General features: G+C 38.2%; 1 protein-coding gene across 4 annotated transcripts in view; it reads left to right on the plus strand.

Moving 5' to 3' along the window:
• The window catches only part of LOC133642385 (centrosomal protein of 112 kDa-like), a 327,796-nt gene that overhangs the window by 253,149 nt on the left and 52,147 nt on the right, over nucleotides 1–22,500 (plus strand). For all 4 annotated transcript variants that reach the window (XM_062036544.1, XM_062036545.1, XM_062036543.1 and 1 more), the window contains one exon: nucleotides 12,129–12,350. In XM_062036544.1, coding sequence (XP_061892528.1) covers nucleotides 12,129–12,350 — 222 coding nt within the window. The remainder of the gene's footprint in view (nucleotides 1–12,128; nucleotides 12,351–22,500) is intronic.

Genomic DNA, 22,500 nt, shown 5'->3' on the forward strand with positions numbered 1-22,500 from the left:
TTACAGGAGAGAAGAAGCAGGGTTTTAAAGGCCTACTGAAAGCCACTACTAGCGACCACGCAGTCTGATAGTTTATATATCAATGATGAAATCTTAACATTGCAACACATGCCAATACGGCCGGGTTAACTTATAAAGTGACATTTTAAAATTCCCGGGAAATATCCGGCTGAAACATCGCGGTATGATGACGTATGCGCGTGACGAAGTCCGAGTAACGGAAGTTATGGTACCCGTAGAATCCTATACAAAAAGCTCTGTTTTCATTTCATAATTCCACAGTATTCTGGACATCTTTTGCAATTTTTTTAATGAACAATGAAGGCTGCAAAGAAGACAGTTGTAGGTGGGATCGGTGTATTAGCAGCGGACTACAGCAACACAACCAGGAGGACTTTGTTGGAGCGCTAGCCGCGCTAGCCGCCGACCTCACCTTGACTTCCTACGTCTCCGGGCCGCCAAACGCATCGGGTGAAGTCCTTCGTCCTTCTGCCGATCGCTGGAACGCAGGTGAGCACGGGTGTTGATGAGCAAAAGAGGGCTGGCTGGCGTAGGTGGAGAGCTAATGTTTTTAGCATAGCTCTGTGCGGTCCGGTTGCTAAGTTAGCTTCAATGGCGTCGTTAGCACAGCATTGTTAACCTTCGCCAGCCTGGAAAGCATTAACCGTGTATTTACATGTCCACGGTTTAATAGTATTGTTGATTTTCTATCTATACTTCCAGTCAGGGGTTTATTTCTTTTGTTTCTATATGCAGTTAAAGCACGATGCTATCACGTTAGCTCGTAGCTAAAGCATTTCGCCGATGTATTGTCGTGGAGATAAAAGGCACTGAATGTCCATTTCGCGTTCTCGACTCTCATTTTCAAGAGGATATAGTATCCCAGGTGGTTTAAAATACAAATCTGTGATCCACAATACAAAAAGGAGAGAGTGTGGAATCCAATGAGCCAGCTTGTACCTAAGTTACGGTCAGAGCGAAAAAAGATACGTCCATCACTGTCTCTCAAGTCCTTCACTGTAACGTTCCTCATCTACGAATCTTTCATCCTCGCTCAAATTAATGGGGTAATCGTCACTTTCTCGGTCCGAATCTCTCTCGCTCCATTGTAAACAACGGGGAATTGTGAGGAATACTAGCTCCTGTGACGTCACGCTACTTCCGCTACAGGCAAGGCTTTTTTTTTATCAGCGAGCAAAAGTTGCGAACTTTATCGTCAATGTTCTCTACTAAATCCTTTCAGCAAAAATATGGCAATATCGCGAAATGATCAAGTATGACACATAGAATGGATCTGCTATTCCCGTTTAAATAAGAAAATGTCATTTCAGTAGGCCTTTAAAGGCCTGTACCGGAAGTAGCGTGACGTCACAGGTTGTGGAGCGCCTCACATCTGCACATTGTTTACAATCATGGCCAGCAGCAGCGAGAGCGATTCGGACAGAGAAAGCGACGATTTCCCCATTAATTTGAGCGAGGATGAAAGATTCGTGGATGAGGAAAGTGAGAGTGAAGGACTAGAGTGCAGTGGAAGCGATTCAGATAGGGAAGATGCTGTGAGAGGCGGGTGGGACCTGATATTCAGCTGGGAATGACTAAAACAGTTAATAAACACAAGACATATATATACTCTATTAGCCACAACACAACCAGGCTTATATTTAATATGCCACAAATTAATCCCGCATAACAAACACCTGTCTATATAACTCACCAATACAACTCAAACACCCGCACAACACACTCAATCCCACAGCCCAAAGTACCGTTCACCTCCGTAAAGTTCATACAGCACATATATTTCCCCAAAGTTACGTACGTGACATGCACATAGCGGCACGCACGTACGGGCAAGCGATCAAATGTTTGGAAGCCAAAGCTGCGTACTCACGGTAGCGCGTCTGCTATCCAACTCAAAGTCCTCCTGGTTGTGTTGCTGCAGCCGGCCGCTAATACACCGCTTCCCACCTACAGCTTTCTTCTTTGCAGTCTTCATTGTTCATTAAACAAATTGCAAAAGATTCACCAACACAGATGTCCAGAATACTGTGGAATTTTGAGATGAAAACAGACGACTTAATAGCTGGCCACAATGCTGTGCCAATATGTCCGCACAATCCGTGACGTCACGCGCAAACGTCATCATACCGAGACGTTTTCAGTAGGGATGTCCGATAATGGCTTTTTGCCGATATCCGATATTCCGATATTGTCCAACTCTTTAATTACCGATACCGATATCAACCGATACCGATATCAACCGATATGTGCAGTCGTGGAATTAACACATTATTATGCCTAATTTGGACAACCAGGTATGGTGAAGATAAGGTACTTTTAAAAAAAATAAAAATAATAAGATAACTAAATTAAAAACATTTTCTTGAATAAAAAAGAAAGTAAAACAATATAAAAACAGTTACATAGAAACTAGTAATGAATGAAAATGAGTAAAATGAACTGTTAAAGGTTAGTACTATTAGTGGAGCAGCAGCACGCACAATCATGTGTGCTTACGGACTGTATCCCTTGCAGACTGTATTGATATATATTGATATATAATGTAGGAACCAGAATATTGATAACAGAAAGAAATGGGGGGAGGGAGGTTTTTTGGGTTGGTGCACTAATTGTAAGTGTATCTTGTGTTTTTTATGTTGATTTAATAAAAAACCAAAAAAAAAACACGATACAGATAATAAAAAAAACGATACCGATAATTTCCGATATTACATTTTAATGCATTTATCGGCCGATAATATCGGCAGGCCGATATTATCGGACATCCCTAGTTTTCAGCAGAATATTTTGCGGGAAATTTAAAATGTCACTTTACTAATCTAACCCGGCCGTATTGGCATGTGTTGCAATGTTAAGATTTCATCATTGATATATAAACTATCAGACTGCGTGGTCGCTAGTAGTGGCTTTCAGTAGGCCTTTAAGTGTACAGTCAGTAACACAACATATATAACATATATATTGTGTATATATACCATATTATGGTATATATACATAATATATATACCACATTTATGTACCCACATTCTACATTATTACTTTATTTATTTGCAACTACTTCAAAGAACAGTTGGAGGAAGATATTGGGCATTCTCTTCCGAGCAGACGCCTGATTGGCCAAAACGTCCTGAACCCTGATACTTGACTGAACAAAGTACGCTCCATACCTTCTTTATACATTAGGTGACAGTTTTTATATGACATGTTTTGAGGTTAAGACTAGGGATGATACTCGAAACCGGTTTTCCCGGTTGTTTGATAAGAAAAGAACCGAGTCCTCGGACTCGAATCCCTTTTTGAGAACCGGTACCCGTTATCAAGACCACTATAGTAAAGGAAAAGAGTTGATTCTTTATTCGAATCCCGTCCCGACCAGAAATGCTCCGTGGGACATCACAAGAAATGACGTCACGTAGCTCAGTCATTAGGCGCAGATAGAGAAAGCAGGAAAACAATGGACGGGAAAAAGCGCTCCAAGGTGTAATAAAGTTCAAAACAAAAGCTATAATCCATCGAATAACTTTACTGAGAGATTTGAGCAGGGTAAAACACATGACCAACACTTTTACCACCAACCGGAAACATAGCAACCAGGCTAGCAACGCACCTCCTTTACGGCAGCTGTCGCAACGTTCTTAAAACAACCGCAGCACATACATATATATACTACATATCTCCCTTTTTTAACTTTTGTTTTTCTTTCCTTGTAAACAAAACAAAATCACACTGTAGATGTGTTGTCTGTCTAATTATAAATAATGCAGACGAGGCGTGTTGGCTGACTTCTTGACGTTTACTTTCACAGCGTGGCAACATGCAACACTTTTCGGGGCTACCGCGCATGCTCGTAACTCCCGTTGCATGCTGGGTAGTGTAGTTGTTATATTCTCTAGCTCATAACATTTTCCCCCCATAAAGAAATAATGTTAACTCAATAAAGTGTATTTCTTTTTTTAGCTTTAACTTTTCATTTATTAGCATTGTAACCACATTTGCAAAGAACTTTTCTCTTCGTAGAATGTTCTTTCAATAAAGAAATAAAGTGCAAAAATGTCAAAGCATCATAACAAACAGTTATGTTCCAATAGCAGCAGAAGTGCACTTTTTGGAGAGCTGTATTATTTTCAGTTTTGTGCCCAAGGGACTGATTTTATTTAACACTATATTATTATTTATACACCTATAGTGATTACAGAGACAGGTTGTTTTTGTGTTACTGTACATATTTGTTTCTCTGAAAAATCCCACTTAATATACTTTGGGTAACAACAGTCAATATTTATTTATTTTATTTTATTTTTTAGGTGGGTAACAGTCAATATTTATTTATTTATTAGATTTTATTGTTTTCTTATATAATAAAAGTGAGCTTTTGTTAAACCAAATATTGTGTTTTTTTCCATATACAACAACCTATCTGGACTCGATACGAGAATCGATAAGGAATCGGTTCGATAAGAGGATTCTATAATAGGCTCGAACTCGATAATTTCTTATCAAACATCATCCCTAGTTAAGACCCCCATACTATTCCTGTTTCTTACTGTGCTTTGTACTCCTTGGGCCTCAAAGCTGGTGGATCACAGGACAAGAGGTTCTGTTTTAAACCAGCACTGGAGAGATTCTGGGCCACTTCAAGGAAGAAGTGCCACACCGACGGGCCGATGCATTTGTTTGTGTGCACCGACACACACAAATAAAATCCACTTGAGCAAGCTTGTTGTTGCACTCTGGCATAAAATGGCACGAACTGTCTTTTTACGCAGCAACGTGGCCGGGCTATATTTAATCTGAGCCCTGAAGAGTCTTTAATCTATAATTCTCTCATTAAAATATACGGATGATGCGGAGATGCTTTCATGAGTTGAGAGCGATCCCCTATTGGCCGTGACATTGGGAATGACACACATAGAAATAAGGGCGGTTGCATGGATGGGAGGGAGTGGAAGTGCTGGGACTGATGTGGGGATTTGAAGAAGGGTCCAGGTTTGTGTACTGCTAGAAGACAACATGCTGGAAGTTAAACCAATGCACAAAACCCAAAAGCAGTGAAGTTGTCACGTTGTGTAAATTGTCAATAAAAAGATGATTTGCTAATCCTTTTCAACTTATATTTAATTGAATAGACTGCAAAGACAAGATATTTCATGTTCACACTGAGAATCACTCATTTAGAATTTAATGGCAGCAACACATTGCAAAAAAGTTGTCACAGAGGCATTTTTACCACTGTGTTACATGGCCTTTCCTTTTAACTACACTCAGTAAAGGTTTGGGAACTGAGGAGACACATTTTTTCATTATTTACCATTCTTGCTTGATGTGCAGCTTAAGTTGTTCAACAGTCCGGGGGTCTCCCTTGTGCTATTTTAGGCCTCATATTGCAGTACCCGCACTCTTTTACTATGAAGCCACGCTGTTGTAACACGTGGCTTGGCATTGTCTTACTGAAATAAGCAGGGGCGTCCATGGTAACGTTGCTTGGATGGCAACATATGTTGCTCCAAAAGCTGTATGTACCTTTCAGCATTAATGGTGCCTTCACAGATGTGTAAGTTACCCATGTCTGGGGCACTAATACATCCCCATACCATCACACATGCTGCCTTTTACACTTTGCGCCTAGAACAATCCGGATGGTTCTTTTCCTCTTTGGTCCGGAGGACACGACGTCCACAGTTTCCAAAAACAATTTGAAATGTGGACTCGTCAGACCACAGAACACTTTTCCATAATGGCTTTTTGCCGATATCCGATATTCCGATATTGTCCAACTCTTTAATTACCGATACCGATATCAACCGATACCGATATCAACCGATATATGCAGTCGTGGAATTAACACATTATTATGCCTAATTTGGACAACCATGTATGGTGAAGATAAGGTACTTTTAAAAAAAATAAAAAATAAAATAAGATCATTAAATTAAAAACATTTTCTTGAATAAAAAAGAAAGTACAACAATATAAAAACAGTTACATAGAAACTAGTAATTAATGAAAATTAGTAAAATTAAGTGTTAAAGGTTAGTACTATTAGTGGAGCAGCAGCACGCACAATCATGTGTGCTTACGGACTGTATCCCTTGCAGACTGTATTGATATATATTGATATATAATGTAGGAACCAGAATATTGATAACAGAAAGAAAGGGGGGGAGGGAGGTTTTTTGGGTTGGTGCACTAATTGTAAGTGTATCTTGTGTTTTTTATGTTGATTTAATAAAATAAAAAAATTAAAAAAAACAAAAAAAAAACAATACAGATAATAAAAAAAACGATACCGATAATTTCCGATATTACATTTTAACGCATTTATCGGCCGATAATCTGATATTATCGGACATCCCTACTTTTCCACTTTGCATCAGTCCATCTTAGATGAGCTCGGAGTCCAGTGAAGCTGGCAGCGTTTCTGGGTGTTGTTGATAAATGGCTTTGGCTTTGAATAATAGAGTTTTAACTTGCACTTACAGATGTAGCGACCAACTGTAGTTACTGACAGTGGTTTTCTGACGTGTCCCTGAGCCCATGTGGCGATATCCTTTACACACTGATGTCGCTTTTTGATGCAATTTGGACAACCATGTATGGTGAAGATAAGGTACTTTTTAAAAAAAAAAAAAAAAATAAGATAACTAAATTAAAAACATTTTCTTGAATAAAAAAGAAAGTACAACAATATAAAAACAGTTACATAGAAACTAGTAATTAATGAAAATGAGTAAAATTAAGTGTTAAAAGTTAGTACTATTAGTGGAGCAGCAGCACGCACAATCATGTGTGCTTACGGACTGTATCCCTTGCAGACTGTATTGATATATATTGATATATAATGTAGGAAGCAGAATATTGATAACAGAAAGAAATGGGGGGAGGGAGGTTTTTTGGGTTGGTGCACTAATTGTAAGTGTATCTTGTGTTTTTTATGTTGATTTAATAAAAAAAAACAAAAAAAACGATACAGATAATAAAAAAAACGATACCGATAATTTCCGATATTACATTTTAACGCATTTATCGGTCGAGCAGGCCGATATTATCGGACATCCCTACTTTTCCACTTTGCATCAGTCCATCTTAGATGAGCTTGGAGTCCAGTGAAGCTGGCAGCGTTTCTGGGTGTTGTTGATAAATGGCTTTGGCTTTGCATAGTAGAGTTTTAACTTGCACTTACAGATGTAGCGACCAACTGTAGTTACTGACAGTGGTTTTCTGACGTGTCCCTGAGCCCATGTGGCGATATCCTTTACACACTGATGTCGCTTTTTGATGCAGTAGGTCGAAGGTCACGGGCATTCAATGTTGGTTTTCAGCCTTGCCGCTTACGTGCGGTGATTTCTCCAGATTCTCTGAACCTTTTGATGATATTACGGAGCGTAGATGGTGAAATCCCTAAATTCCTTGCAATAGCTGCTTGAGAAATGTTGTTCTTAAACAATTTGCTCAGGCATTTGTTGACAAAGTGGTGACCCTCGCCCCCGTCCTTGTTTGTGAATGACTGAGCATTTCATGGCAGCTGCTTTTATACCCAATCATGGCACCCACCTGTTCCCAATTAGCCTGTTCACCTGTGGGATGTTCCAAATAAGTGTTTGATGAGCATTCCTCAACTTTATCAGTCTTTTTTGCCACTTGCGCCAGCTTTTTTGGAAACATGTTGCAGGCATCAAATTGCAAATGAGCTAATATTTGCAAAAAATAACAAGGTTTTCCAGTTTGAACGTGAAATATCTTGTCTTTGCAGTCTATTCAATTGAATATAAGTTGAAAAGGATTTGTTGTATTCTCTTTTTATTTAGCATTTACACAACGTGACAACTTCACCGCTTTTGGGTTTTGTACTTGGTGAGTTTTTGAGTATACCCAGACCTTAAAGTGTTTTAATAGCCTGGATAATAACAATAATAAGAAGAAGATTCATGTTATTGAATATGTTTATTATTATTAATTGAAGTAAATGTGTCATCATACAAAGTGTTATGTCTCCATATGCAGGACACAATATTAGAAACAGCTCCCACTATGTCTGCCTCATTTTCTCCGCCGTGATTCGTTATCATTCCAGCTAAAAGTGTTGCCATTTGAGGGGAATCATCAATTCACGTTGAAGTTTCCAAAAGTCTTTGAGGTGTAACTTAATCACGTCCGTCAAGTCCAGGCTATTATTGGTTTCAGAGCGCCGTATGAAGGGTGACTCTTATTAGCATTCTCACTTTGTAATGTTGACGCTCTCTGGCAGCTATTAAAGAGGATATATCTTCTGGGCAAAGTCAAGGCCCAGCGAGTTGAAAAGGAGATTGAAAGGGGTCATTTTAGAGGTCCCCGCACTTATGGCAGAGGCAAAAAAGGATGTCGTATTTTGTGCCACTAACTTAACTTTACAGGTGTCTAGCAGTGGCATTTTTACAGGTGTTGTTGTGCAAAAGCCAAAAGCAGTGAAGTTGTCACATTGTGTAAATGGTAAATAAAAAGAGAATACAATGATTTGCAAATCCTTTTCAACTTATATTCAATTTAATAGACTGCAAAGACAAGATATTTCATGTTCACACTGGAAAACTTCCTTTTTTTTGCAAATAATCATGAACTTAGAATTTAATGGCAGCAACACATTGCAAAAAAGTTGTCACAGAGGCATTTTTACCACTGTGTTACATGGCCTTTCCTTTTAACAACACTCAGTAAAGGTTTGGGAACTGAGGAGACACATTTTTGAAGCTTTCCCATTCTTGCTTGATGTACAGCTTAAGTTGTTCAACAGTCCGGGGGTCTCCCTTGTGCTATTTTAGGCCTCATATTGCAGTACTCGCACTCTTTTAATACAAAGCCACGCTGTTGTAACACGTGGCTTGGCATTGTCTTGCTGAAATAAGCAGGGGCGTCCATGGTAACGTTGCTTGGATGGCAACATATGTTGCTCCAAAACCTGTATGTACCTCTCAGCATCTTCACAGATGTGTAAGTTACCCATGTCTTGGGCACTAATACACCCCCATACCATCACACATGCTGCCTTTTACACTTTGCGCCTAGAACAATCCGGATGGTTCTTTTCCTCTTTGGTCCGGAGGACACGACATCCACAGTTTCCAAAAACAATTTGAAATGTGGACTCGTCAGACCACAGAACACTTTTCCATAGGGATGTCCGATAATGGCTTTTTGCCGATATCCGATATTCCGATATTGTCCAACTCTTTAATTACAGATACCGATATCAACCGATACCGATATCAACCGATATATGCAGTCATGGAATTAACACATTATTATGCCTAATTTGGACAACCATGTATGGTGAAGATAAGGTACTTTTTAAAAAAAATAAAATAAAATAAGATAACTAAATTAAAAACATTTTCTTGAATAAAAAGGAAAGTCCAACAATATAAAAACAGTTACATAGAAACTAGTAATTAATGAAAATGAGTAAAATTAAGTGTTAAAGGTTAGTACTATTAGTGGAGCAGCAGCACGCACAATCATGTGTGCTTACGGACTGTATCCCTTGCAGACTGTATTGATATATATTGATATATAATGTAGGAACCAGAATATTGATAACAGAAAGAAATGGGGGGAGGGAGGTTTTTTGGGTTGGTGCACTAATTGTAAGTGTATCTTGTGTTTTTTATGTTGATTTAATTAAAAAAAATAAAAAAATAAAAAAAACGATACAGATAATAAAAAAAACGATACAGATAATTTCCGATATTACATTTTAACGCATTTATCGGCCGATAATATCAGCAGGCCAATATTATCGGACATCCCTACTTTTCCACTTTGCATCAGTCCATCTTAGATGAGCTCGGAGTCCAGTCAAGCTGGCAGCGTTTCTGGGTGTTGTTGATAAATGGCTTTGGCTTTGAATAATAGAGTTTTAACTTGCACTTACAGATGTAGCGACCAACTGTAGTTACTGACAGTGGTTTTCTGACGTGTCCCTGAGCCCATGTGGCGATATCCTTTACACACTGATGTCGCTTTTTGATGCAATTTGGACAACCATGTATGGTGAAGATAAGGTACCTTTTTAAAAAAATAATAAAATAAGATAACTAAATTAAAAACATTTTCTTGAATAAAAAAGAAAGTACAACAATATAAAAACAGTTACATAGAAACTAGTAATTAATGAAAATTAGTAAAATTAAGTGTTAAAGGTTAGTACTATTAGTGGAGCAGCAGCACGCACAATCATGTGTGCTTACGGACTGTATCCCTTGCAGACTGTATTGATATATATTGATATATAATGTAGGAACCAGAATATTGATAACAGAAATAAATGGGGGGAGGGAGGTTTTTTGGGTTGGTGCACTAATTGTAAGTGTATCTTGTGTTTTTTATGTTGATTTAATAAAAAATAAAAAAAACCAAAAAAAAAACGATACAGATAATAAAAAAAACGATACCGATAATTTCCGATATTACATTTTAACGCATTTATCGGCCGATATTATCGGACATCCCTACTTTTCCACTTTGCATCAGTCCATCTTAGATGAGCTCGGAGTCCAGTGAAGCTGGCAGCGTTTCTGGGTGTTGTTGATAAATGTCTTTGGCTTTGAATAATAGAGTTTTAACTTGCACTTACAGATGTAGCGACCAACTGTAGTTACTGACAGTGGTTTTCTGACGTGTCCCTGAGCCCATGTGGCGATATCCTTTACACACTGATGTCGCTTTTTGATGCAATTTGGACAACCATGTATGGTGAAGATAATTTGGACAACAATGTATGGTGAAGATAAGGTACTTTTAAAAAAAAATAAATAAAAATAAGATAACTAAATTAAAAACATTTTCTTGAATAAAAAAGAAAGTACAACAATATAAAAACAGTTACATAGAAACTAGTAATTAATGAAAATGAGTAAAATGAAGTGTTAAAGGTTAGTACTATTAGTGGAGCAGCAGCACGCACAATCATGTGTGCTTACGGACTGTATCCCTTGCAGACTGTATTGATATATATTGATATATAATGTAGGAACCAGAATATTGATAACAGAAAGAAATGGGGGAGGGAGGTTTTTTGGGTTGGTGCACTAATTGTAAGTGTATCTTGTGTTTTTTATGTTGATTTAATAAAAAAAAAAAATTTAAAAACCAAACAAAAAAAACCCCCAAAAAAACGATAAAGATAATAAAAAAACCGATACCGATAATTTCCGATATAACATTTTAACGCATTTATCGGACATCCCTCCTTTTCCACTTTGCATCAGTCCATCTTAGATGAGCTCGGAGTCCAGTGAAGCTGGCAGCGTTTCTGGGTGTTGTTGATAAATGGCTTTGGCTTTGAATAATAGAGTTTTAACTTGCACTTACAGATGTAGCGACCAACTGTAGTTACTGACAGTGCTTTTCTGACGTGTCCCTGAGCCCATGTGGCGATATCCTTTACACACTGATGTCGCTTTTTGATGCAGTACCGCATTCAATGTTGGTTTTCAGCCTTGCCGCTTACGTGCGGTGATTTCTCCAGATTCTCCGAACCTTTTGATGATATTACGGAGCGTAGATGGTGAAATCCCTAAATTCCTTGCAATAGCTGGTTGAGAAATGTTGTTCTTAAACAGTTTGCTCACACATTTGTTGACAAAGTGGTGACCCTCGCCCCGTCCTCGTTTGTGAACGACTGAGCATTTCATGGAATCTACTTGTATACCCAATCATGGCACCCACCTGTTCCCAATTAGCCCGTTCACCTGTGGGATGTTCCAAATAAGTGTTTGATGAGCATTCCTCAACTTTATCACTCTTTTTTGCCACTTGTGCCAGCTTTTTTGGAAACATGTTGCAGGCGTCAAATTCCAAATGAGCTAATATTTGCAGAAAATAACGAGGTTTTCCAGTTTGAACGTGAAATATCTTGTCTTTGCCGTCTATTCAATTGAATATAAGTTGAAAAGGATTTGTTGTATTCTCTTTTTATTTAGCATTTACACAACGTGACAACTTCACCGCTTTTGGGGTTTTTGTAATTAACACGTTGTTGCTTGCCACTTACAATTAACATGATGACTAAAACTTGGACCTGATGGAGTGATTAAAGAGTTTACAACACACCACCTCCGCCCGTGTCTTTCCAGACTATCTCCAACTTGGAGGCCCAGCTGGCGCGCTCGCGTGAGGAACTCCACCTGGCCCGTGTCCAACATAAGCAACAACTGGCGGCCCTCCGAGAGGAGGACAAGCAGAAGGCTCACCTGGACAAGGAGGCGTCCATCAAGAGATTGTGCTCCGACATGGAGGGCATCCGCAGCGACCTTGAGAGAAGCCACCAGCAGGAGAAGGACGCTGCTGAAGAAAAGGTAAACATATCCGTTCCTTGACAGCTGGTGTGCCACCATCATGCCCGGTGGTGAAGCACCTCCCGTCTTGACAGGGGCACGGTGTTTGATTGGTGAGACATTGAGTCACAGAATGTGGTACTACACAGGAGTGATGGGTAAATGAGGTATCACACTCCACCGATACTGTTTCATAATGACACCATTTGCTAGATTTAAAAAGGTATACCGTGGACCCTCGATTTACACACTTAACGGGTTCTTCGACATGGTTTGCAAACCAAAAAGTGTGTATATTGAAACAGGGTTCACCATAAATATAAACATGAATAATCGGTTCTAGTCTCGACAAGTCCCTTTTTTATAGAAAATGCACACTTTGAAGACACTATATATCAGGGGTGGGCAATTAATTTTTACCGGGGGCCGCATGAGCAACCGGAGCACTGCTGGAGGGCCACATCGACAATATTTCAATTAAATGTTGCTCAATATTATTTTTGATGTATACCGTAAGATAAATAATAATTAATAATAATAATAACATAGTGTGTGTAACAGCATTCCATGACTAATATAAATAAATTAACATTAATAATAAATGACAGTAAAATAAGCACACGTATGACTGAGGAGTCATAGTGTAACTTTGTGTGGTGTTTGAGTTGTCCGACTTTTTGTGTGGCCATAAACGCACCAGTGGTTCAGCGCTACGGGTGTTGGTGACAGATGACAAGTTGGTTTTGGCCTGGTTTGTACGGCAGAAAATGACTAGTTCTTCGAGATAGAAGTGTGAAAACTCATGTGTCGTAGAATTTCTGACCTTTTGACCTATATCTCGTGTCTTTTAAGAATGTCCGCTCATTTTCAATTCTCTTGTATTTTGTGCCATTGAATGGACCAGTTGTGGGACAAAAGTGAATATTAAGTCGTGCCAACCTGTCTACAGAATGTGTTGACTGTCTAAAGCAGGGGTCACCAACCTTTTTGAAAGCAAGAGCTACTTCTTGGGTAGTGATTAATGCGAAGGGCTACCAGTTTGATACACACTTCAATAAATTGCCAGAAATAGCCAATTTGCTCAATTTACCTATGTTGTTATTAATAATTAATGATATTTACACTTAATTGAACGGTTTAAAAGAGGAGAAAACACGAAAAAAAATGACAATTAAATTTTGAAACATAGTTTATCTTCAATTTTGACTCTTTAAAATTCAAAATTCAACCGAAAAAAAGAAGAGAAAAACTTTAAAAAAGAATTTATGGAACATCATTAGTAATTTTTCCTGATTAAGATTAATTTTAGAATTTTGATGACATGTTTTAAATAGGTTAAAATCCAATCTGCACTTTGTTAGAATATATAACAAATTGGACCAAGCTATATTTCTAACAAAGACAAATCATTATTTCTTCTAGATTTTCCAGAACAAACATTTTAAAATAAATTCAAAAGACTTTGAAATAAGATTTAAAGTTGATTCTACAGATTTTCTAGATTTGCCAGAATAATTTTTTTGAATTTTAATCATAATACGTTTGAAGAAATATTTCACAAATATTATTCGTCGAAAAAACAGAAGCTAAAATTAAGAATTAAATTAAAATGTATATATTATTCTTTACAATAATAAAAAATTTTTTTACTTGAACATTGATTTAAATTGTCAGGAAAGAAAAGGAAGGAATTTAAAAGGTAAAAAGGTATATGTGTTTAAAAATCCTAGAATCATTTTTAAGGTTTTATTTTTTCTCTAAAATTGTCTTTCTGAAAGTTATAAGAAGCAAAGTAAAAAAATTAATGAATTTATTTAAACAAGTGAAGACCAAGTCTTTAAAATATTTTCTTGGATTTTCAAATTCTATTTGAGTTTTGTCTCTCTTAGAATTAAAAATGTCGGGCAAAGTGAGACCAGCTTGCTAGTAAATAAATAAAATTTAAAAAATAGAGGCAGCTCACTGGTAAGTGCTGCTATTTGAGCTATTTTTAGAACAGGCCAGCGGGCTACTCATCTGGTCCTTACGGGCTACCTGGTGCCCGCGGGCACCGCCTTGGTGACCTCTGGTCTAAAGGATTCGAGTTGTTATGGAACAGATAGGGAAAACAACAAGACATTGACGCACTAGATAAGAAACAATGATGCACAAGAGACATATAAAAAATGGCAGAAGACCGGAACTCGACAGTGATTTTGGCTTGTGTGTGTCTTGTTTGCTCCGGAGTAACATGTGGTCTGTCTGCACGGCCAACTTAATTCAACCTGCACTTCTGATAATGGGTAAATAAATTTGTTGTACTAAACTACTTTTGTTGCCTGTTTAAGCTTCGGACAATCCACTACACATGTTTTTGGTGTGGTTATGTCCGAATATAAACAGTTTTGCTCAATAAAGTGATCGATATAATTCCTGGCCTCGAAGCATCTGGATAGACGTTACAATAATTGAACGGTGTTCAATTGAACGGTGTTGACGAACACCGTTAGGGCCGCTTGTTGTCACTGTCACTCAAAGTTGCATTGCAAAATTACATAGAATAAATGTGTTTATTTTGTTTAGAATTCAGATGGGATTTGATTTGGTGCGCGGCATATATTTGCCGCGCGCAGAGGACGCTTGAGCAGTGCGCAGGCGCGCACCTTAGAGGGAACGTTGCTTGGCAGTCCATGTCTTGTTGGAAACACGCCATTCTTCATCAACTTTTCTCTTTTTAGCGTCTCGGGGGTAAACCGTGCATCACTTGTCGCTGCATGTGCACCTTCACTCGCAGGTTACACACGGACACACGCCCATAAATAATACTTTTCAAAATAAAAGCAGCACAGTTGTATTGCGCGCACGACATAGATGTTTTTTCAACTTTATTTTGTAATTTGTCATTGCAGCTGTTTCACTCACAATCACCCACACGCATACGTCCACACGGAAGTAATACAAATAACGATTTTCAAAACAAAAGCAGCACTGTTGTATTGCACACTCGACATAGATACTTTTTAAAATGTATTTTGTAATTTATAATTGGCCTCACGCGGGCCGGACAGGGACGCACAAAGGGCCGGATGTGGCCCGCGGGCCGCAGAATGCCCAGGTCTGCTATAGAATCATATTTGGTACTATACCGCCTCTCAGTGCGCCTTATGGTCCGAAAAATACGGTAATTGGACCTACTTGAAAGGCACTAAAATTGTTTTGAATGACTTGAATTAGGTGTCCATTCATTCTTGGATTTGTCTGTAAATTAGGACAACTTTGTCAAATTTATCAAGATTATTTCTGTAGAGTCAACCCACTAAACATTGCGTGTAGGCAAGGACAAAATATGACAGTACCACTGTCATACTCAATATGACAGTACCACTGTCATACTCAATATGACAGTACCACTGTCATACTCAATATGACAGGTATTTAAACATAATTCCTAAACCAAACATGCAAAATGGCTACAAATGCCTAAAATAATGTATCTTTGTGAGTTTTACTTGAAAAATGGTCTTTTGTAAGGTTTGTAAAGACAAGAAAATAGTTGTTTTACTCAATATGACAGTATAACTGTCATACTCAATATGACAGTTATTTAAACATAATTCCTAAACCAAACATGCAAAATGGCTAATTATTCCTGAAATAATGTATCTTTGTGAGTTTTACTGGAAACATATGCTTTTTTAAGGCTTGCAAACACATAAATGAGTTTTTTACTCAATATGACAGTATAACTGTCATACTCAATATGACAGTTATTTAAACATAATCCCTAAACCAAACATGCAAAATGGCTAATAATGTCTGCAATATTGTATCTTTGTGAGTTTTACTAAAAAATATGAGATTTTGTAAGGTTTGCGAATACAAAAATTAGTGTTTTACTCAATATGACAGAAATGTTCTTAGAATCCTGAAATAATGTGAAAAAAGAAATAAAAAATATTCAAACATAACTCTTAAACCAAACATGCAAAATGTCTACAAATGCCTGAAAAAAATTATCTTGGTGACTTTTACTTGAAAAATTATCTTTTGTAAGGTTTGTAAAGACAAAAATGTGTTGTTTTACTCAATATGACAGTATAACTGCCATACTCAATATGACAGTTATTTAAACATAATTCCTAAACCAAACATGCAAAATGGCTAATTATTCCTGAAATAATGTATCTTTGTGAGTTTTACCAAAAAACATGAGATTTTGTAAAGTTTGCGAATACAAAAATTAGTGTTTTACTCAGTATTATAGTAATGTTCTTAGAATCCTGAGATAAAGTGAAAAAAGCAATAAAAAATATTCAAACATAACTCTTAAACCAAACATGCAAAATGTCTACAAATGCCTGAAAAAATGTATCTTTGTGAGTTTTACTTGAAAAATGATCATTTGTAAGGTTTGTAAAGACAAAAATGTGTTGTTTTACTCAATATGACAGTATAACTGCCATACTCAATATGACAGTTATTTAAACATAATTCCTAAACCAAACATGCAAACTGGCTAATAATGCCTGCAATATTGTATCTTTGTGAGTTTTACCAAAAAACATGAGATTTTGTAAGGTTTGCGAATACAAAAATTACAGTTTTACTCAATATGACAGAAATGTTCTTAGAATCCTGAGATAAAGCGAAAAAAGCAATAAAAAAATATTCAAACATAACTCTTAAACCAAACATGCAAAATGTCTACAAATGCCTGAAATAATGTATCTTTTTGAGTTTTACTTGAAAAATGATCTTTTGTAAGGTTTGTAAAGACAAAAATGTGTTGTTTTACTCAATATGACAGTATGACTGTCATACTCAATATGACAGTTATTTAAACATAATTCCTAAACCAAACATGCAAAATGGCTAATTATTTCTGAAATAATGTATCTTTGTGAGTTTTACCAAAAAACATGAGATTTTGTAATGTTTGTGAATACAAAAAATAGTGTTTTACTCAGTATTATAGTAATGTTCTTAGAATCCTGAGATAATGTGAAAAAAGCAACAAAAAATATTCAAACATAACTCTTAAACCAAACATGCAAAATGTCTACAAATGCCTGAAAACATGTATCTTTTTTAGTTTCACTTGAAAAATGATCTTTTGTAAGGTTTGTAAAGACAAAAATGTGTTGTTTTACTCAATATGACAGTATAACTGTCATACTCAATATGACAGTTATTTAAACATAATTCCTAAACCAAACATGCAAAATGGCTAATTATTCCTGAAATAATGTATCTTTGTGAGTTATACCAAAAAACATTAGATTTTGTAATGTTTGCGAATACAAAAATTAGTGTTTTACTCAATATTTTAGTAATGTTCTTAGAATCCTGAGATAAAGCGAAAAAAGCAATTAAAAAAATATTCAAACATAACTCTTAAACCAAACATGCAAAATGTCTACAAATGCCTGAAAAAATTTATCTTTGTGAGTTTTACTTGAAAAATGATCTTTTGTAAGGTTTGTAAGGACAAAAATGTGTTGTTTTACCCAATATGACAGTATAACTGTCATACTCAATATTATGGGTTTAACTGAGTGTGTGTTGTTTTTGTGTTTAGTGTACGAGGTTTTAACTCAAGCATGGTTGAAACCGAGTCAGTTCCATGACGAACGGTGTCAGAAGCGGGATTGTTTGCTGTAGTTGGACACATTTAGAAGACCCATTTCGTAAGGCTTCTACGCTTTATTGAGGAAACAAAGAATGTTTGAACATATTATTCTCGGATGAACTGTAAATTGGACGTTTTCGTCAAGTTTAAAGAATGTATGTGAAATGGATTCCCAAGTTCTTTGAGTGGGTACCCAGGTGGACTGGAAACCGCAGTTGATCCGCTATCCAGCTGTACATTTTTTTTGCTTTCTTACTCAATCCAGGTGAACTTCAAACCGGCGCACAGTCGTTCCTTTTAATGTGTTTTAACCTTTTGCTAGCGGCCGGGGAAATCACTTGGTAATCTTCTGCCGCTCTAGCAGGAAGCTAACTGAAGGGTGGGGCTGATCAGAACTTAATCCCCCCCCGGGCAGGGCCCATCAAAGAGGGGTTGTTTTCATTAGACACCATCCTGCACCAGCTGTGTAGCATTAACTCCGAAATACAGAGACCTCCAAACAACCAAGTGGCCATTTGGGCATGGTATGGCACCCTCAGTTTATCATAAGGGGATTGTCATTTAGAAGAGTCCCCTGGAACTTACTTACTTACTTTTAGTTTGGAAAACATGTTGTTTTTTTAAAAAAAAGTCTATTGTATATTTTTGTCACGCTGTCATCTTCGATGTGAATTCTCCACTGCGTAGGATGGGAAGCGACACGAAGGTGTCGGTTTCTTTGATGTATTGTAATCCGCAGGAAGCTTTTTGTCTTGACCCGAGATCTACAAAAGCGGAGAGGAAGCAGGACCTGACTCCCCTCCAGGCACCTTTTCTTTGAACATGTTTTGTGACCAGAGGCAGTGGCTGTTTATGACCCCCCCTTCCTTTAGAAACAGCTGTCGCCATGTAAACAGGGAAAGTCCAAATAAAAGTTAAAGTACCAATGATTGTCACACACGCACTAGGTGTGGTGAAATGTGTCCTCTGCATTTGACCCATCACCCTTGTTCACCCCCTGGGAGGTGAGGGGAGCAGTGGGAAGCAGCGGTGCCGTGCCCGGGAATCATTTTTGGTGATTCAACCCCCAATTCCAACCCTTGATGCTGAGTGCCAAGCAGGGAGGTAATGGCTCCCATTTTTATAGTCTTTGGTATGACTCGGCCGGGGTTTGAACTCACAACCTACCCATCTCAGGGCGGACACTCTAACCACTAGGCCACTGAGTAGGTAAAAGAGGAGGCGTACAATCTTTCGTCCGAGCGTGGTGGGAGACTGTGCAGGGGTACAGGTCTACACGTTTCTCCTCATTGAGCCAAATTTAATTCTGTCTTTGTTTAATTCCTTGCTTCTTTGTCTGTTTAATAAATGTCATCAGTGTTTGAACCTGACAGTAGCCATCCACAAGCTTCTGCTTGAATTTTTGACCACTCCTCTTGACAAAATTGGTGCAGTTCAGCTAAATGTGTTGGTTTTTCTGGCATGTGACTTGTTTCTTCAGCATTGTCCACACGTTTTAAGTCAGGACTTTGGGAAGGCCATTCTAAAACCTTCATTCTAGCCTGATTTAGCCATTCCTTGACCACTTTTGAGGTGTGTTTGGGGTCATTGTCCTGTTGGAACACCCAACAAGACCCAACCTCCGGGCTGATGATTTTAGCTTGTCCTGAAGAATTTGGAGGTAATCCTCCTTTTTCCATTGTCCCATTTACTCTCTGTAAAGCACCAGTTCCATTGGCAGCAAAACAGGCCCAGAGCATAATACTACCTCCACCATGCTTGACGGTAGGAGTGGTGTTCCTGGGATTAAAGGCCTCACCTTTTCTCCTCCAAACATATTGCTGGGTGTTGTGGCCAAACAGCTCCATTTTTGTTTCATCTGACCACAGAAGGACAGAGATAAGACCTTCTGGAGGAAAGTTCTGTGGTTCTATATGCTTGTGTGTGTGTGTCTATATGCGTGTGTGTGTGTGTGTGTGTCTATATGCGTGTCTATATGCGTGTGTGTGTGTCTATATGTGTGTGTGTGTGTGTGTGTGTGTGTCTATATGCGTGTCTATATGCTTGTGTGTGTGTCTATATGCATGTGTGTGTGTGTGTCTATATGCGTGTGTGTGTGTGTGTCTATATGCGTGTCTATATGCTTGTGTGTGTGTCTATATGCGTGTGTGTGTGTGTGTCTATATGCGTGTGTGTGTGTGTGTGTCTATATGCGTGTGTGTGTGTGTGTGTCTATATGTGTGTCTATATGCGTGTGTGTGTCTATATATGTGTGTGTGTCTATATGTGTGTGTGTGTGTGTGTCTATATGTGTGCGTGTGTGTGTCTATATATGTGTGTGTGTGTGTGTCTATATGTGTGTGTGTGTGTCTATATGTGTGCGTGTGTGTGTCTATATGTGTGTGTGTGTGTCTCTATATATGTGTGTGTGTGTGTGTGTGTGTGTCTATATGTGTGCGTGTGTGTGTCTATATATGTGTGTGTGTGTCTGTGTGTGTGTGTGTCTATATGTGTGTGCGTGTGTCTATATGTGTGCGTGTGTGTGTGTTTCTATATGTGATTGTGTGTGTCTATATGTGTGCGTGTGCGTGTGTGTCTATATGTGATTGTGTGTGTCTGTGTGTGTGTGTGTCTATATGTATGTGTGTGTGTGTCTATATGCATGTCTATATGCTTGTGTGTGTGTCTATATGCGTGTGTGTGTCTATGTGTGTGTGTGTGTGTGTCTATATGTGTGTGTGTGTCTATACGTGTGTGTGTGTCTATATGTGTGTGCGTGTGTCTATATGTGTGCGTGTGTGTGTGTGTCTATATGTGATTGTGTGTGTCTATATGCGTGCGTGTGCGTGTGTGTCTATATGTGATTGTGTGTGTCTGTGTGTGTGTGTGTGTCTATATGCATGTCTATATGCTTGTGTGTATGTCTATATGCGTGTGTGTGTCTATGTGTGTGTGTGTGTGTGTCTATATGTGTGTGTGTGTCTATATGTGTGCGTGTGTGTGTCTATATATGTGTGTGTGTGCGTGTGTCTATATGTGTGTGTGTGTGTGTGTCCATATGTGTGCGTGTGTGTGTCTATATATGTGTGCGTGTGTGTTTCTATATATGTGTGCGTGTGTGCGTGTGTGTGTCTATATGTGTGTGCGTGTGTCTATATGTGTGCGTGTGTGTGTGTGTCTATATGTGATTGTGTGTGTCTATATGTGTGCGTGTGTGTGTCTATATGTATGTGTGTGTGTGTGTGTCTATATGCATGTCTATATGCTTGTGTGTGTGTCTATATGCGTGTGTGTGTCTATATGTGTGTGTGTCTATGTGTGTGTGTCTATATGTGTGCGTGTGTGTGTGTGTCTATATGTGATTGTGTGTGTCTATATGTGTGTGTGTGTGTGTCTATATGTATGTGTGTGTGTGTGTGTCTATATGCATGTCTATATGCTTGTGTGTGTGTCTATATGCGTGTGTGTGTCTATATGTGTGTGTGTCTATATGTGTGTGTGTCTATATGTGTGCGTGTGTGTGTCTATATGTGTGTGTGTGCGTGTGTCTATATGTGTGTGTGTGTCTATATGTGTGCGTGTGTGTGTCTATATGTGTGTGTGCGTGTGTCTATATGTGTGTGTGTGTCCATATGTGTGCGTGTGTGTGTCTATATATGTGTGCGTGTGTGTGTCTATATATGTGTGCGTGTGTGTGTCTATATGCGTGTGTGTGTGTGTCTATATGCGTGTGTGTGTGTGTCTATATGCGTGTGTGTGTCTATATGTGTGTGTATCTATATGTGTGTGTGTGTTTGTGTGTCTATATGCTTGTGTGTGTGTGTGTCTATATGTGTGTGTATCTATATGTGTGTGTGTGTGTCTATATGTGTGTGTATCTATATGTGTGTGTGTGTTTGTGTGTCTATATGCTTGTGTGTGTGTGTGTGTCTATATGTGTGTGTATCTATATGTATGTGTGTGTTTGTGTGTCTATATGCTTGTGTGTGTGTGTATCTATATGTGTGTGTGTGTGTTTGTGTGTCTATATGCTTGTGTGTGTGTGTGTGTCTATATGTGTGTGTATCTATATGTGTGTGTGTGTTTGTGTGTCTATATGCTTGTGTGTGTGTGTGTCTATATGTGTGTGTATCTATATGTGTGTGTATCTATATGTGTGTGTGTGTTTGTGTGTCTATATACTTGTGTGTGTGTCTATATGTGTGTGTATCTATATGTGTGTGTGTGTTTGTGTGTCTATATGCTTGTGTGTGTGTGTGTCTATATGTGTGTGTATCTATATGTGTGTGTATCTATATGCGTGTGTGTGTCTATATGTGTGTGTATCTATATGTGTGTGTATCTATATGTGTGTGTGTGTTTGTGTGTCTATATGCTTGTGTGTGTGTGTGTCTATATGTGTGTGTATCTATATGTGTGTGTGTCTATATGCGTGTGTATCTATATGCGTGTCTATATGCTTGTGTGTGTTTGTGTGTGTCTATATGCGTGTCTATATGCGTGTGTATCTATATGCGTGTCTATATGCTTGTGTGTGTGTCTATATGCGTGTGTGTGTCTATGTGCGTGTGTATCTATATGCGT

Source organism: Entelurus aequoreus, linkage group LG25 (genome assembly GCF_033978785.1).
Source record: "Entelurus aequoreus isolate RoL-2023_Sb linkage group LG25, RoL_Eaeq_v1.1, whole genome shotgun sequence".
Classification (NCBI taxonomy): domain Eukaryota; kingdom Metazoa; phylum Chordata; class Actinopteri; order Syngnathiformes; family Syngnathidae; genus Entelurus; species Entelurus aequoreus.